The sequence below is a fragment of the Trichosurus vulpecula genome, chromosome 8 (genome assembly GCF_011100635.1).
Source record: "Trichosurus vulpecula isolate mTriVul1 chromosome 8, mTriVul1.pri, whole genome shotgun sequence".
NCBI lineage: Eukaryota > Metazoa > Chordata > Mammalia > Diprotodontia > Phalangeridae > Trichosurus > Trichosurus vulpecula.
The window spans coordinates 195,523,983-195,542,690 of NC_050580.1; the positions used below are offsets into that span (position 1 = coordinate 195,523,983).

The window sequence follows — 18,708 nt, forward strand, 5'->3', positions numbered from 1 at the left end:
TCCCATGTATAAAAGGCGGCCGCAGCGCGTCTAGCTTGCTATTCTCCTTAGGAAAATCCCCTGAATGAAGCAGCACGCGGGAGCGCCGGCGGAGAAGGCTCCCCACGCCGCCAGTCCCGCCCCTAGCTCTCCGCACCTCCTCTCTCTCCCGACACCCCACCCACCTCAGCCCCGTTCGGTCCGGTAAAGGGGGTGGATCTCTCGGCGACAGCGGGGCGGGGCGAACGGCGTGCCTCGGAGGGGAGGGGGCGGGGCCTAGCGGCGAGAGGAGCGCGCATGCGCGGTCGCCTTTGTGTGGGTCGAGCGGCGGCGGCGGCTGTGGCGGTCGCACTGGCTGGCGGGCAAGAGGGGAGTCCGGGCGGCGGCGTCCGGCGCGGGAGCCGGGGTGCCACCATGGTCAAGAAGCGGAAAGGCCGCGTTGTGATCGACTCGGACACGGAGGACAGCGGCAGTGACGAGAACCTGGATCAGGTAAAGGGGCAGGCCGCGGCGGGGGCGGGAAGGAAAGGGCTGAGCGGGGGGCGGCCGGGCCGGGGCCAGGGCCGGGCCGCGGGGCCTCCACCTCCGAGCGCCCGGCCCTCCCTCCCCTCTGCCGGCTTCCCTTCCTCCCACTCGCCCCAGCCCTTCCCCGGGGCTCCCGGGCCCGAAGGAGCACAGCCCGGGCCTGAAGCCGGAGTCCCCGAGTACTTGGCGCCGTGAACTGGGTGGTGGGGCGGGGACGGGAGCGAAGCGCCCCGGGGCACCAGGGGCCGGGGGAGCTGGGGGAGGGGTCTGTGCCCAGGGTACCGGAGGGCTGTGGGCGGCGAGCGGGCGGGAGGGAAGGCCGGCCCGCGGATCCCTCCCCGGGGGGCTCTCTCCTTCCAGCCCCGAGGAGAGAGTTAGGAAGTAGCGCTGCCTCTTCCTCCCCGAGGCTGGGAGGTTTCTATGAGTGAGTGTGAGTGCGTGTGCGTGGAGAGGATCGAGTTTGGCAGGTCGGGGACTTGGGGCGCTGAGGACACACTCAGGACTGTTTCTGGGCAGGAGATGGGGAGGGGGTCCCTCTGCATGTGCCAGGCAGAGAGAGGAGATGGGCTTGGTCATGGTTCCGGAGAGTTTTGTAGACCAGGGCCATTTGTGGTTGGGAAGGCCCCCGAATGGGATGTCAAAACAAAGTTAACAGTAACGAGAGAAGGAAGCAGGTCAGATGCTGTGTATAGCCCTGGACAGTTTTGTAAGGTGGCATGGAGGGCCTGTGGCAGAGGCCTTATGGGAGGACCTTTTTACTCAGGCATCCCAGAATCCTTTCCTACTTGGGGTTTATGCAAGAGACATTAAAAAACAACTTTTAGCCTAATGGCCTTGGAGTTACCTGGGCTGGTTCCTTCCTCTTGAAAGTGCTGTACGGAGAAAGCAGTCACTTAGGCACTTCCATTCCTAGCAGTGATGCCAGAAGCTAAGCTCTAGTGGGAAGAGCATTTTCTGTGTTTTATTAACAAATGCTAGAAAGAAAGGAAAGTTGAAAAGTGGGCTTGCCTAGTTTATTCCCTAGTATATTCCTACAAAGGATTCTGTAGAAGCTTGGTCTTAAAGTAGGGGTGGACAGTCTGTTTTGTTGAGGCCCAAACTCTCAGGACTAAGAGACATTAGGAGAGGAAGCTCAGGGATTACAGGGGCTATTGAAGAGAGGGAATCAAGGGCTGTTTTGGAATTGAAGGTGAAGGAATGAGAAAAAGAAACAAAATTCTATTTGGTGACAAAAATGGAGGGGAATCTCATATCCAAATAGAAAAGAAGTCCTATTTTGTTGTAAATTTTAGGGTTGTCAGCAGAAGTTTGGAAAATGTTGGTAGATAAAACCTTAACTGGGAACCAGGAGGATTAAAGTCTCAATTTGTAAAATAGGACTAATTGGTGTAGTGTCCATAAAATATTTGAACCCTTTAGAGGAAGCTAGCATAAAAATGAAAAAGACAGTTCTAAGACACCCAAGCCCCTTATAAACACTTGCTAGATACCTGTCCTTTTTGCCTTGGGAGGTAAGGAGGGATCTCTCTCTCTCTCTCTCTCTCTCTCTCACACACACACACACACACACACACACTTTGTTTTATTGTTTTTTGCAAAGTTTTGAAAAGTCATATGAAAGATTCAAGAATGTGATGGTACTAGCAGAGGTAAGAATTGTCCAGGACGTCCAGAAGATGGGCCTCAGCCACACCCTCTGGGTGGGCATTGACACTTAAACTCGTAGGGACCTTAGGAATTTAACCCTAACCCCTCATTTTACAGATGAGGAAACTGAGACCCAAAGAAGTAAAGTGATTTGTCCATTTAATTCAATCTTCTCTGCTTCCACTACTATTAACCTTAAAAATCAGTGATCAGAAGAAACTCAAAATTCATTTCCCCAGTACATCTATACACTAATAGAGGTGCTAATGAGTAGTATGTCAATAAGCATTTATTGAGTTCTTTACTGGGTGCCCAGCAAAAAGCATTCATCAAAAAGGCCTTCAGGAAGGAAAGAGTGAATTAATCTGCTTGGGGGAATATAGAGTGCAATTTAGAGCTGTACTTTTAGTACTTTCAACAGTTTGGTACTTTACCTTATTTTTGTATCTTAGGCATTCTGGGCATTTCATTTGTTAGTGTAATAGTTTAAATTTCTGTCCTGAAGAACTGCACAGTTTGAGTGGCAGTTGTCTTGTGTCCTGGTCCCTGTGGAAAAAACATTTGAGCCATGAAGTATTACCAAGTATTTAGTGTCAAGATCAGAAATCTGCTTCATGAGATAAGGCTGGTTTTCTGGGTGAAGAATGGCTCTTTTTGGTGAATATTTCTCCAGTCATACTACTTCCACTTTCCTTATCCTGCTTAATATTAGGGTCCTCCCTCTAAGATTATCTCCAGTTTTTCTTGTTGCTATCTTGTTTGTATATAGTTGTTTGCACATTGTTTTCCCCATTAGACTGTGGACTTCTTGAAGGCAGGGACTATTTTTTTGCTTTCTTTGTATCCCTTGGTGCCCAGCATGGTGCCTGTAACATAGTAGGTGCTTAATAAATGCTTGTTGACTTGACTTTTGCCAAAGGACTGTGAGTCCAGTGCTTCCTAAATTCCTTGATTTTAGTGTCTTTTTGTCTGGCTGTCTAACCAGTAGTTGAATAGTTTTAGAAGGTTTTTGTAAGCAAATTGGATTTGAAGGAAACCCTTTCAACTTTCTTTTTTTTTTTTTCAACTTTCTTTCTCTGATTTTATGCTCTAAGGTTGCAGTGTAAACACAAAAGTAACCTGGCAAATGATGTTTGAGCTTCTGTGATTGTTGGTCCTTCTGTGACATCTCTAAGGCCTGCTGAAGTTAAAGGAGGTTCTTGTTTGGGTAGAATCAAATCATAATTGTAGGAACTGTTTTTTACTTCAAGTTCATCTTTCTCTTCTATCTATCTCTTCTATTTCAGAAAGATGGGGGGCAGGGTGAAGTTTAAGTGTAGGATTAAGCCCAGGATAGCCTGAAAATTTTAAAATGGGGGGGGATATGTTTTTCAGAAATCCCTGCTGTATAGCTTGAAAAAACTGTAAGCATAGGAACCTTAGAATCTGCCTAGTAAGCAGTAATCAAATAGACTGCTTGTGTAGCCACATTTAAAATTAGACAAATCTGTAAATTCTTTAGTTGGATTCTTTCGAAGAACCTTCGCACTTTGAATAAAAACTCTTGGCCTTCTGGCTTCTAGCTATACCAAAATGGTGTGCCTCCCTTTCTGGCTTGGCATTTTGGCTCCATGTCATTATGAAATAAATAGCATCAGAGGGGCTAGAAAAAAGAAGCCTAAGTTATTTATTTTAGATATCAGTGCAGTTTCTGGTGGTGTTTTTATACATATGCTAAAATCTTTCCCAATATTTTTTAAGTATGAGACCTAAAATTTCACAGTTCTAAATATACACATTTTTATACTCTTCGCAATAATTCCATGACATCTCTCTCCCCTTCTCCCCCCATTCCAAGAGTCTGAAGCCCACAGGGTGGGAACCCATCCTGTACTTTTGTTTATAAATTTCTTGTTTTCTTTATGGTTTTATTGCTGTTAGCCTGTTTTTCTGTACTGCCCCCTTTTGCTATGTGCTAGGCACTATTATGGGGCTACAGATACAAAGTAGAGAGAGATAGGGCCCTTCTCTCAAGGAATTTATAACTTGCTGTAGCTTCAGTTACATTTACCATTGAATGGGCCCATAAGTATTTTTAAGAAGTTTTCTTGGATACAAATACAGGAGTCTTCCTGCCCACGAGGAGCTTATAACTTCTAATAGCATTAATTACATTTCCTAGAAGAGACTAAGCCCATAAGTATTTTTAAGAAACTGTCTTTTGGAATTATATGTTAAAATTGTTATTGTTTGTAAACTGGCTGAGAAAAAATCATTAATTTAAAATTAATATTTCTTATTAAATGTCATTCACATTTTGGGGGAACACATTTTGAAGTGCAGTCTGAACGTGCAGTGTGTGAGAAGTGGCATGTTAAGAGTTTTACATTTTAGTCTTAATGTTGCATTGGTGGAGCCTATTTGCTAATTTCGTTTGATTTTTTTTCTCTCTCTCTCTCTCAAGCAGTGCAAAGGGAGGAGAAGGCTGCTTGGATTTTGACATATAGGTATTTGGATGATACCATAGCTGAATACAGTTTTGTTTTTAATTCATTTGTAGACCCTCTTTTCGTAAATGAGTCCTAAACAAATGATTTGCTAATTAGGCTATATATTAGAGAAAGAAGGGTAACCAGAAAATAAGCAATGGTAGTTGAGTCACTTATTTTTGCATATTTCTCTTGGAGCTCTACTTTCAACTTGTAGCTTTGCTGAAGAATGTTTCTATGTAAGTTCAATTTAGCATACATGTATTAAGCAGCTATTATGTTGAATATGCTGAACTAGATCCTAGGGATAGAAAGAGAGAAAGTGAAAAAGTCCCCTGCCCTTCTCCTGTTAGGGTGCAACATATACCCAGATAAACAAATACAAATTAATTTCAAGAAAGAGAAAACACTAACGACTTACTGGGCAGTATGAGAAAAAGCAAGGTAGCACAAAGTTAGCAGTTCTAGGTAGATTTCTTATAGGAGGTTGTACTGTAGGAGGAGGATTAACTTCCAAACTTAAATGTACTGTGTATAGTTTATAAATTCCAACAGCAGTTTGCTAAAAGTCCTTCTTAATCTGATGCTATCTCCACTGTCCATCAAACTTTCAAATCAGGACAGTTTCTGCTGTCCCCGGTAAAGGAAGTAATAGTCTTTCTGTGTTTGCCGTGGTCAGAGCACATCTGTAAGTATTATTTTCGAATCTGAGAAGCATATTTTAGGAAAGACATTGATAAGCTAGAAGGCTTTCACAAGACAACAACCAGCGTGGTAAGGGAGCTGAAAGAAATTTAGTTAAAGGAATTGGCAGTGTTTATTCTGGAGAACAGAAGACTTAATGGGAGCATAGTAGGTGTCTTCAAGTATTTGAATGGTTATCTCATGGAAGAAGAATTAGATTTGTTCTGCTTGGCCCTTGATACCTCTCCCACCACCAGCGTCTCGGAAATATGCCAGGTACTATGCTAAACACTGGGGGAACAGTGCTAAACAGAGGCCAAAGATAGTCCCTGCCTTCAGGGAACTGATAATTTAATGAGAGACAAGCAGAAAATATGTACAAAACAAGCTATATACAGGATGAAAAGCGGAAAGGCACCAGAATTACAAGGAGTTGGTGTGAAGGCTTCCAACAAAAGATGGGATTTTAGTTGGGGCTTAAAGGAAGCCAGTGAAATAAATCAGTGCATAAGAGGGAGAGTTATAGGCATTGGGCGAGTAGGGTAGAAATGTGTTTTTTAATGGGGGCAGCTAGGTGGCACAGTGAGTAGAGCACCGGCCCTGAAGTCAGGAGGACCTGAGTTCAAATCCGGCCTCAGACACTTGACACAGCTGTGTGACCTTGGGCAAGTCACTTAACCCCAATTGCCCTGCCTTCCCCACCTCCAACAACAACAAAAAAAAAGAAATGTGTTTTTTAATGGGAACAGCCAGGAGGCCAGGTGTAGGAAGACAGGTGGGGGCTAGGTTACAAAGGATTCTGAATGCCCAACAGAGCATTTTGCATTTGATTCTAGAAGCAATAAGAAGCCACTGGAGTTTATGGAGTGGGGGCGGGGAGGGGTGGATATGGGGATGTGTGTGACATGGTTGAACCTGTACTTTCAGAAAATCACATTAGTGGGTAAATGGAGGATGGATTGGAATGGTGAAAGATTTGAGGTAGGCAGACCTGCTAGCAGGCTATTTCAATAATTGTGGCATGAGGTGATAAGGGCCTGCACTAGAGTGACAGCAGTGTCAAAAGAGAGAAGGGGGCATATTTTAGAGATGTTACAAAGGTGAAATTGTCAGACTTTGGAAACAGATTGGATGGAGGGGAGGAGTAGGGGTGAGAATTAAGGGTGAGACTTAAAGTGTGAGACAGAGGGTCTGGAAAGATGATGTTGCCCCCTACAGTAATACAGAAGGTGCTGTTGGTGGGTGAGGTATCAAGGGCCAAGCAGAACAAATCTAATCCCTCATGCCTGGGCCTGGAATCAGAAAGGCCTGAGTTCAAATTCAGTCTCAGATACTTTGTGATTCTTGGCAAGTTATTTAACCATGGTCTGCCTCAGTTTCCTCATCTGTAAAATGAAGATAATAATAGCACCTACCTCAGAGGGTTGTTGTGATTAGCAAATGAGATGATCTTTGTAAAGCCCTTTGCAGACTAGATTTAAAGTACTATATAGATGCTAACTAGCAGTTCTCATTTGCAGCCTTCTTGAAGAAACTACATCCTTACATAGAACATTCCAAAGCTTTCAGGTATAGCAAAAGCCATAAACATCCCCAGACACTGTTTTGATTTGGTTTAGGTATATAGGGATGATTTTGTGGTATGAGAGGGTGGAATGTTCTTTGGTTCTGTTTCTTTCCATGGGATTGGTACGCCAACTCTCCATGATATTGTAAAGGGTAATATTTCAAGGCTCCTGGAAAAAGAAAGAAAGCAGGTGGTATTGACCTGAGAAGGTCATTTTAATTACCTTCCTGTCCAAGAGGAAAATGACCTCATAGTTAGGAAGCTATGGAAGAGGGAAAAAATACATTGACACAATTTATTATCTTTTATTTTGTGTCACAGGATTTGATAAGCAACCTGTATGGATGGCACCAGAAGGACATGATAGTTGTGATGAATGAATTGTAATACTCTTGGCACATCTGAGTTGTATTTTTCCCTCTTTTACAAATGGATAAATTGAGGCAAAAAATAGTCAATCATCTTTCTCCAACCATGAGTATAACAGAACTATATTTAAACATGCTTCAGTAGCCTCTTTTTTTTGGTGCTTATGGAAGAAAGAGTAGAGAATATGTAGGTGGTGGTATCATTACTGAAAGTGCCATTCTCCCACTAAACTATATTTCTGTCGTCTGAATGAATTATATCAGAGGTATATAGTGAGAATGTTGAGATTACCAATTTGGGTCTGTGAAATAGTGGTAGAATCACTGATAACTCAAGTTTTTAACATCACCTTCATTTTAATATATCTCTTCCTCTTCTCTTGCCCATAGGGTGAGCCATCTCTATTTTAACAAAAAATAAAAAAGAGAAAAAATAAAGCCATTCAGCAAAACCGCATTGACTGAGCCCATTATAAGTAATGTTTCATACCCATTGTGCCCCACCTCTGCAGAGAGAGAAGTGCATTTTCTTCTTTGGGGCCAGGTTTGTTCATAATTACACAGCCTTCAAGTATTTGTGCTTATAATTTTCATTGTTGTGACCTTTGTATGTGTTCTCTTCTTGGTTGTCCTTAGCTCCCTTTACATCAAATCACGTATTTTCTGATGCCTCTTCCAGGTCTTCATAGTTGTTTTTTTACAATTCAGTAATATTCTATTAAATTCATGTCCCACATTCTGTTTTACCATTATCCAGTTAACAGGCACCTGCTTTGTTCCTAGTTCTTTGCACAAAAAGGGATATTATGGATATTTTGATATATATGGCACCCTTCTGTCTGGCATCCCTGGGTCTGCTCTCTCTTTCTCTCTCTCTCTCTCTCTCTCTCTCTCTCTCTCTCTCTCTCTCTCTCTCTCTCTCTCTGCAAATTACTTCCAGGATCCAACTCATACTTGAAAAGAATTCCCATTACAACATATTTGATAAATGTCTATCTAGCCTTTGCTCAGAGAGCTCAAGTGAGAAGAAATCCACAACCTTTGAAGGCAGTCCATTTTGGGATATTTCTTAATTGTTTTGAACTTTTTCCTTATACTACACCTAAATTTGCCTCTTTATATCTTCTATGGATTGCTCTTCTTCTCCCTGTGGCCAAACAGAACCAGTATAATTCCTCTTCCAACAGACAGGCTTGTAAGTATTCTAAGACAGATATCAAGTATCACCTCCATTCCACCAATCCACCCCATCCCCCTCCTCTTCTCTTCTCTAGGTTAAACTTTCAGTTGATACTCAAGTGGCATGAACTTAAGGCCCAATGTCTTTGACTATGTGGTAGCCAGAACTGAATACAAGATTACTTATGTGGTCTGACTAGGGCAGAGTGCAATGGCACTATCACCTCCTTATTCCTAGAAGATATACACCTCCTAAAGTCACTTAAGATGGGTTTAGCTTTTTTTGGCTGCTGTTCTTGACACATATTGACCTTACAGTCCATTAAACAACCAGGTATTTCTTAGATAAACTACTGTTTAATTTTCTTTCATCTTTTACTTTTGAATTCAATTTCTGGAGCCCAAATGTAAGATTTACATATGGGGATGGGAATTAGACCAGTGATTTCAATAGTATAAGGAACTCCCAGATGAGGAAATTGCCTCTACCAGTGCAGGTTGGCAAATTCTCACAACTTTGAGAACAGTGAGAGGTTAAGTGACTTTCCCAGACTCTTTACGTATATTCCTTTTAAATTTAATCTTACTAGAATTAGCCTAGGTTTCTAGGCTGTCTGTGCCTTTTTGGAGCCTAACTCTATTACTCATTATGATATTTCTCCTTGAACCCCAAGCAAGTTGACATTTGAATCATTTATGAATAATATTTAAGTTTCACCATTCAACCATTTCTAAATTTTAATTGTATAAAAATCTAGCCTATGTCTCTCTTCTACACGATAATAGTATGAGATATTTTATCAAGCACTTTGCTAAAATCTGGGTAAACTATATAGCTTTTCTTTGGTCTGACACTTTAGTAAGCTTGCCAGGAAAAAAAAAAGGAAATGGGGTTAATCTGTTCTTGATAAAGCCTTTTCTAGATATTCTCTGTCCCTTTTACGTACTAGACTTTTTCCAGGAATTAAAGTTAAGCTTATTGTTTGCAGTTTTCATTCTCTTCTCTGTTGTGCAAATTCATCAAGAGCAGCTAAGTTCTCTTTTGCTGCCTCCTTATCTTGGGTATCAGCTGCCTTTTGGCCATTTTGTTCTGTCCTTTACGGTCAAGAGTTATTCTCCTTGGCAGAGAAAGCAGAAGCTAAGTAAGAATATGGAGTTTGATTATTCTGATTGTTTTCTTACAGGATAGTGCCATGCTTTATGTTACCTGCCCTTTTATCTTCAGAAGTGAACAGATCATGAACACTAGTAAATTAGTCAATTTATCAGTTTACTAAACTCCTAGTGTGTGTAACACTGGAAAGAAGAGAATCCTGGAATCCTCTGGTAGCCTCAGACTTTATTAGATTTGTCAGTAAAGATAGCCCATCTGGAATAGAACCAACAAGTTATGAACCCCAAGCTTATGATTACTATATGCCATGGGACTTTTCCGGCACAAGAAGACAAGAATTCATCATCAGAGCTCATCTTTGTTGTTGTGGTTTGCCAAAGTTCCAGGCTGTAATAAAATTAACAGTCATGGAGGTCATGGTAACCATACTACCACTTAGAACAGTGAGAGCAGTTTTATTGTAAAGCTTGGTCCAGTAAGATGTTGATTAACGCCATTAACTGTGTGGTTCTCAGAAGAGATAGTGACGTATTTGGAATAACTTCCAGCTTGGTTTCCCAACTGCTTTTTCTTTTTTAGACGTATAAGCTATATATAAATATAGACATATAAGACATATACAGATAATTTAAGAGAAACTTGATTTAGAGCATTTCTGTCCAATAATTGAAAACCCACGAGTTCTGGCGGCATAGTTAGGTAGCAACTTCCAGGTGGTATTCTTGGATTAAAAGTATTTAAATAGGAGTAGTTCAGGTCATGCATATATTTTGCCATTCAAAGGTATTTTTCTCTGTTGAACAAAGCTCATTATTCTTTCTATTCTGTCTAGGAGCTCTTGTCCCTAGCCAAACGGAAACGTAGTGACTCTGAAGAGAAGGAGCAACCTGTTAGTCAGCCTGCAGCTTCTTCAGACTCTGAAACATCGGACAGTGATGATGAGGTAGGTTACAATGGTTATGATGCCAATGAATTACTGTCTCAGGTTCCCTTTTTTTTTTTTTTTTTTTTGGTGGTCATGTAGTATACCCCTAAAATGGGAAACATAGCCTTAGAAGTAAGAGAGTATGTTGGCAGAAAAGTTAAATGACTTGCTTATTAAGCTGTTAAACAATCAAGAAGAGATTTCATCGTAAGTCCTCTGGCTCCAAATCCACCAATCTTTCCAATGCAGATAACTATCATGTCTTTTCTCCAAGTTAAATGTCACTTACTCCTTCAGCTCATCCTCATGTGGGATTATGTCAAGGTCAGTGACCTTCTTTGAATTCTTCCTCTGGACTCACCAGTTTATTGGTGGCATCTAGTACTTAAGACAATACTGGAAATTTTCTATAGAAGAATGGGCCCAAGATCCTGATAAGCCTGTTCAGGATTATCCAGGCATCCATTATATCACTAAGAAATAAATGATAACATTTTTTTAAAAATCATCTTTTTACCGCACCTGCCAAATCACTTTGGAGGAATGAGGGGATAGAGTTGCTTAAATGTTCCTCCCTGTTTACCTCTATAAAACCTAAAGCAGTTCTTTTTTATTAATTCATCCACTGGAAGCTCTGTTTTATCTCTAGACCTCATAGATTGGGACAGTATTCTTTTTTATTTCAAAAAAATTCCATTAAAACAAGGTATTTAGAAGTATTTAGCGTTTGCTATAATGGGATTTTACAATCAGTCCTGTGCATATGCAAATAAAGACAATATTCTGATTAGGTGTAGTGTTCTAGTAATTTTGAATCATTTAACAAACAAAATTGCTTTTCATAGTGATGGATGTTTCCTAAACTTAAATAAGAAATAATTATAGCCCTTAAATTAGCAAAATAATCCCATCTGTTAGGAAGATAATAAGGTTTGAGAAATCAGATGCCATTACATTTTAATCCTCCGGTGGTGTTTTTTATTTATACTTTTGTGAGACATGTTTGAAGTCTTTTTTTAAAAGTTATTTTAAAAAATACAGCTTAGCAAGCTGTACTACCAAAGGGGAAGTGTAAATCCCAGGGCAGGGTCTCTATGGGAACTGTGAGGGGGCCAAAGTGGAGGACCCAGCAGGGATTCCTAACTCCTACCAAAGGTATTACCCTTATAGTCTTATAGCTGCCACACAAAAAATGCCAATGTGTTCTATTTCTGCATTAAGTTTCTTTATGGTCCTATTGCTCTTCAGTAGGGTGTGGAGTTTTGTTATTCCTATAAGCTATAGGTGAACCAGACAGGATAAGCAACCTGCTTTGACCTCCACAAAAGCAGAACTCCTGGGGAATGAAACTTGCCTTACTTACTGAGATAGCCTTTTAGCCATTTTAGGCCCCTGACTTTGCCTAGTTATTTTTTCTAGTAAAGGTGTTGCCTGACCTAACAGACAAACCATACCCTGCCCTTTGTTGAATAAGCCCTGATCTCTTACCACCATTACCAATTCTAGCTCTGTTGACTTCTAGACACCCTCCTTGTCTTCTCATCTCTCCATTCTCTTCTCCCCCACCTGAGTTGAGGCTTCAAGATCTCATCTGGCTTAACTTTTTGCAAAGTCAAATTATTAACCATTTATTAAGGACCTCCTTCCTTCCTTCCTTCTTTCCTTCCTCCCTCCCTCCCTCCCTCCCACTTCACTCTGAAACTCCCCTCCCTCCCTCCCTCTGAAACTCATATAGATTGGACCACAATAGGTCCATGCCCAAGCTCCACTTAATGGCTGTATTTTGGGCCCTTCTGCTTTAAAGTGAATGTCAATGGTAACAGTTTCTCTTTGGAACAGCAACCCTGAGGGTCTTCTCCTCCCAGCTTGATTTTTTTAAATCTTTTTTTTCTAATTAAAGGGGCCATCCCTTGACTCACTTCTTAAAGAGGCCTATTCACTGAATTGCCTTTACCTCACCCTTAAGTGAATACATGATTAGGCCTTAGCCTAAAAAAGGTCTCCCATTGCATCTTGGGTCATCTCCAGTCATCCTGGTGAATATCTGGTCACTGGACCCAGATGGCTCTGGAGGAGAAAGTGAGGCTGCTGACCTTGCGCAGGCCTCCCTCACTCAAATCAAAGTCAACTGCCAGTCATGTCATCATTTCCCTAATGTCATGACCCTCTTCAAAAACGAAGGACAAACACACTTTGTGCCAAACTCTGTGCTGAGGATACAAAGAAAGGCAAAAACAGCTCCACTCCAGGAAACTTTCTAATAGGAGAGACCACAAACAAGAGCTATAGAGTATAAATGGAAGGAAATCTCAGTAAAAGTGCTAGAATTAAGGGAGATGGAGAAAGGTTTCTCGCAGAAGGTGGAATTTTAGCTGAGACTTGAAGGAAGCCAGGAGACAGAGGTGAGGAGGCAGAGCGTTCCAGGCCTTGGGGGACATCTAATGAAAATGCATAGTTGGGAAATGGAGTAACTTGTTGGTTGGAGGAACCACAAGGAGACCCATGTCACTAGATCATAGAACATAAGAAGGGAAGATGTAAGACTTGGGGGGCTGGCAGGTTATCAAGGGCTTTAAAAGCCAAAAAGATGGTTTTATATTTAATAGTAGAGGCAATAGGAAGCCACTGGAGTTTTGTGTGTGTGTGTGTGTGTGTGTGTGTGTGTGTGTGTGTGTGTGTGTGTGTGTGTGTGTGTGTGACTCAGACCTGCATCCTGTACCAAATCCCTATCACGTCGTGCCACTTTTTGAAAGTGCTTACCCTTGGTCTATGCCATTTACCTCTGATCCAGTAGCTGCTGATTTAGCAAAGCATACTTCAAAAATTGAGGATGTATCCCAGTCTCTTAATCTATAAAGTGAGAAAGATAGCTCAAGAATTACTATTTTTAAAGCCCTTTATAACAAGTGAGGTGCTAAATGATTTTGTTAACACAAATTCTCCACATCCTTGGAGACTTTCTGGGAGGGGAAGTTGCTTTTTCTGAAAGAGCCTCAGAAGATTTAAAGTTATCTGAATCATGATCTTGTTTGTTCCTTTCTCCTTTTTCATCTGTCAGGAGCCATGCCTTTCCATGTAGCCATGGCTGAGTCACTTAAACTCTCTGGGCTTCGGTCTCCTTATCTGTAAAATGAAGAGTTTGGATTAGATGAGTAGTCACTAAGGTCCCTTGGTGGGGTAACAGTCTGTGCCCAGCAGAAGCTTGGTTTCCAAAAGTGAAAGTAGACAGTTGCATACTGTTCTCCTTTATACCTCTCATTTGTATGTTTTAACCCATCTTCAAGCCAACTTACTAAAGCAGTTAGGTGTTAAAGGGTTAATGGATATTTTATCGTATGCTCGAGCAAGGAGTCATTAGCTAATGGTTGGAAAGGGCAAAGTAGGGGGAAGAGCAAAAATTGTATAAAATTCTTTTCTTTGAGAATGAGTAGATGCAGAGGGTATCACATACCAGGTTTGTCTAGGAAACAAGTAAGGATATATTTCAAAAGCATTAAGGTTTTAGCACATATATATATGTAAATATGTGTGTATGTGGATAGATAGATAGATAGATAGATATACTGTCAATATGTGTAGATAGATATTTTCAAGAAGGAAAGTTTGAGGGTAATTATGACTATTGTAGTTAGAGAATGATAAATTTTTGTCTTGCTCATTGGGTTATTTTGTTGGTTTTTTTTAAACATACCTGAAAATACAAAATAGGACTTCTAAGAAAGCCCTGAACCTCCTAACATACATAAATGATTGAAATGTTATAGCACTTTGTTTTGTATATTTGATAGAAATGTTGTATAACTAATAAGATGAGGTCCTGGTGGTCACACTCACTCTATTAAGCCATTTAACTTTTTTATGGGAAGGTTCAGTGGGGTAGTGCTTGGGAAGTGACTGTGCCACAACAAAATGTATCAATAAAAAAGAAATAGCATAAATGACAAGGAGAAAAAGAACAAGTACAGGAGGATATGCACTATTATACCTGGAAGGAAACCTGAAATCTTCTGGTCCAGACCCCTGCTTTTATAGAGGCCAGCAGTGGGGTGACTGCCACAAGGAGCAGCCTGCTGATTGGTAGACTCCAGTCCATGCTGTGTGTTGAAACCAAATTTACTTGGCATTAAAATGCCAAACTCTTATGACAGCAGGATTAAAGATATCCCAGCCTTTCTTAAGCTGTGCTTATTTACCTTATAAGCTAAGTAAGTGGATAAAGAGCCAAGCCCCCTTCCTACCCCTAAGACTTTCTATTAGCTGCAACAATTTTAACTAAATAATGTTTAAAATTGAAAATACAAGCAGGTTGGACTCTAGGCACAATGGTTAACCGTATCGTCTGTGTGTGTTGATTCCCTAGGCTCCCAGTATCTTATTTTAAGGTAAAATTAATGTAAGGAGAAACTTTGATAACAGAATCCTATAATGGAAGAAGATGGTCAGTTCTTTCTAATTCCTCTTTTATGTCTTTGCTTCCTTGTGTCCTGCAGGCCCTTTCTTTTCTCTTCTCTTACTCCTTTGGTAATTTCTTTCTATTTCCCTCTCAATTTTACATCTTTCAGAATCTGCCTTTCCCTCCTGATTGCTCTACGGTTACTTTACTATCATCTATATCTGTTCTAGGTGTCTGCTAGTAGTTGTCTTTGTTCTCTATGATTGGCCTCAACATTTTTAGATTCGGTAGAGCCTCAGTGATTTGACCTAATAGGGCATGGGAGGGGGTGGGGGGGGGTGTAGGAGGGTCCATTTAAATTAGTGTCAATTATGAGTAATAGAATGTTATTTTAGCTTTGTTACTTAATTAATAACAGTAACGATAATGTTGATACAGGGAATAGGGCTATATGTAGTAAAAGAATCTTCTAAGTACGTTTAACATCTTTATACACATTTATATTAACACATTGAAAGCAAATGCTCCTTCTAAAGACTTAACTCTTAATATTTTCCATTGTTTTGTTTACTCAGCTTTTTTTTTTGAAAGAAGTATTTACTATAAGGTAATACCTTATTTATCTAGTTCCCATGAATAAGCTAAGCCAAATGTTTTTTTCACTAGCTGATACTGTTTTAAGTACCTGAACTTTTTTGTTTCCATTGTTTCAGGAGTAAATATTGAGACTATAAAGCTTTTTGCCCCAACCCTGAAATAGTTCTGAATTGTTGTACTTTTTGAGTTCTTACACCTAACTTTTATGTTTTTAACTATGTCCTCTGACTCTTCTCTACTGGTATAGTTTGCTGTTTATTATTCGTGTGCTTGCCTCCCCTCAAATCTGTTGTTTCTCATCTGCTTGGAACAGATAATGAAGCTTGTTAAAAATTGTTTAAAGGTGAATAACCTCTGAGTGGAATCTGAGAGGGTCTCCCTTGAGTAAAATATATTGGCTTCTAGTAGTGATAATCTAATTTGGCTCCTCATAGAACTTTTACTTGTTGGTTAGTCTTGGATAGTCAAGGTTGCAAGATAAAGGTGGTGCTACTGTATCTATACATTGGCAAAATCCTATTACAAGTGTTTTGCGTATTAAGACTACTTCATAGACCTTACTCTTGTTACAACAAATTCTAAACTACTATAGCTTATTTATAGTCTAGACTCTATACCGACCAGTTTAGCATTTAATGATATACTATCCTTTATTACTTGGGTTTCATTTATATTAGCCTTTTTTTTTCTCCAGCTGGGTTATAGGTGTCTTTTAAGGGTAAATATCATTACTTACACTTTTTGCTACCTCTGCCCTTTCTGAGCTCTGAGCTATTCCTCCCAGCCATTAAAATAATTATTAAATTCCTATAAGTAGAATAATCAGCAATACTGCTTTCCTTACTTAATACCTTTATAGGCACTGAGTAACATTTATCTGTTAGCTCCTTAGACTCTTCTCTAATTGACCACCCATTTCAGAGAAAGAAAACATTTTAAAGCACTAATAATGAACATACAAACCCAGAACTTGAAAGAGTAAACCCTAAGGGATGCTTATGGAGAGAATTTTTTAAAGGACTTTTCCATCTCATAAAACAGAGAATCACAATGATTGAAGTGGCTTCATCTATAAGATGAGGAAGGTACTTTGCCAAAGCTTAAAGCATTACATAAATAGAAGTTGTTAAAAGATATGAATGAGATAAATATAGTTTTGTTTAAGAAATTCTGCAGTATTCATAACATGACTAATATGGAAATATGTTTGCACATATATAACCTGTATCAAATTGCTTACCATCTTGGGGAAGGAGGGGGAAAAAATTCTGCAGTACTAGGATACATGCCTTTAAAATGGAGTTTTAATTCAAAACGAACTGCCATTATCCACTGAAGTTGATAAACTTAGGTTTTTATCCTGAGGTAGACAGTTTGAAAATACAGGTATAGGGTTGAGACAGGTAGATACATTCATGAAATAAATCCATAACATCTTATTAAGGGATTTTAGGGGATGTTTGAGGAATGTCCTTTTTGGTTATGTTGTAGTAGAAGGCACCCATGACCTCATATAGACTTTTCAGTCAGTCAGTTAACATTTATTAAGTCCTTACTGTGTTTCCAGTATTATGCTAAGCACTGGGAATGCAGAGACAGTAGGTACTGATGAGTGCATACCAAACATGCAAAATGAATTCAGGGTAGTTCTGAGAGAGAGTACACTGGCAGCTAGAGAGTGTAGAGAGAAAAGAGAAGAGGGCCCTACAGTTAGTAGGCATGGACAAGTGACTCAACAAAGCATATTCGAAAGGAGCAGTTGAGCCAAAAAAGAGCCATGGCCCAAAAACCCTGAGAAGAGGAGTACTCAGAAGGAGAAGGTGGTCACTATCAGTGATATAATAGACTTTATGCAGAGTATTTGTAATATTGGTTTGTTTCAATATACATTTTATCTCTTATGATTGGCATGTCCCTCTTCCTCCAGTTTTATTTGGGCTCTTCTTTTCACTTGCTAATAATGCACTATTGAGTAGGTAGGCCACTTCCTTTCTGGAGAGATTTCCTATCCTTTAACCTAGGACTATCTTAGGCAACCAAAACCTTCAAAGCAGTGTTATGCCGTGTGGCTTGCCTTTTCCATCAGGAGTAGAAAGGGTAGTAACAGTAATGAATAGACCGCTGTTTAGGACAGTCTCATGGTGAGTTCAGGGACCTGTTTTAATGTTCCACTCCCAATCCCGATTATGCTTTTGGATTATACCAAACACAGATGGGAGGGCGTGGGGAGAAGAAAGGACAGGGAGGGGGACATTGGCCTTGATAGTATGTGCACCAGTCACCCCAAACTGCTGTATTTTTGCTGTTCTCTCACTCGATCCTGCAGTATGCTTGAGCCGTCATAGCTTCTATCTTTACTGCTTTTTTAAATCATAGGTAGAGTCTTTGAAAAAAATAGTATACGGTAGCTTCCTCTAATTCTCCATTTCTACTACTTTTAAACCCCTCCCAATTTGCATTCCAAAACCACTGCTCTAAAACTGTCTTCTAGTGATCTCTTAAGTGCCAAACCAGGTGATCTTCTCTTCACCTTCCTCTTTCTGTTTGTATACTGTGGACTGCTCCATCCTCCTCCCTTGGTTTCTAGGACACTATTTTCTGCTGGTTCAAAATCTGCTTGTATGACTATTCCTCCTCAACCAACTTTGCTAAATAATAATTATGCTGATAATGATAACAATAACAGCTAGCATTTATATAGTATTTATCATGCACCAGGCACTGTGCTAAGCACTTTACGATTTTTATTTTATTTGGTCCTCACCACAGCCCTGGAATCTAGGTGCTACTATGATTCCCATTTTACAGATGAGGAAACTGAGGCTGACAAGTTCAGTGACTTGTACAAGGTCACACAGTATTTCTCTGAGGTAAGATTTGAACTCAGGTCTTCTTACTTTAGGCCCAGCACTTTATCCACTGTGCCAGCTAGCTGCCACCCAGATCAGCATCCATCTCTTGCACGCTAAATGTAGGTGTTTCTCAAGGCTTTGTTCCGAGGCCCCTTTTCTTCTTTCCTTTTACTCGCTCAGTTACTACCCCCCATACATCTTTGCTAGGGAAATGACTCCCATATCTGTATATCCAGTTCTAATCTCTTGAATTTAATCTTTAATGCTACTCATTTCTAGCCAGATGTCCCATTAGCATTTGGACCACACAACATGTCCAAAACAGAGTCATCTTTTCCCCCTAAATCCACCCTTTTCCCAAACTTCCATATTTCTCTTGGTGGTACAACCATCCTCCCGTTTAAATAATT

The 18,708-nt window shown here is 40.4% G+C and overlaps 1 protein-coding gene across 1 annotated transcript in view; it reads left to right on the forward strand.

The window, feature by feature from the left end:
- The first annotated feature begins 266 nt into the window (after positions 1-266).
- RTF1 (RTF1 homolog, Paf1/RNA polymerase II complex component) overlaps positions 267-18,708 on the forward strand; it is a 49,099-nt gene continuing 30,657 nt past the window's right edge. The window contains exons 1-2 of the mRNA XM_036735445.1: positions 267-471; positions 10,364-10,474. Coding sequence (XP_036591340.1) covers positions 277-471; positions 10,364-10,474 — 306 coding nt within the window. The 5' untranslated portion in view covers positions 267-276. The remainder of the gene's footprint in view (positions 472-10,363; positions 10,475-18,708) is intronic.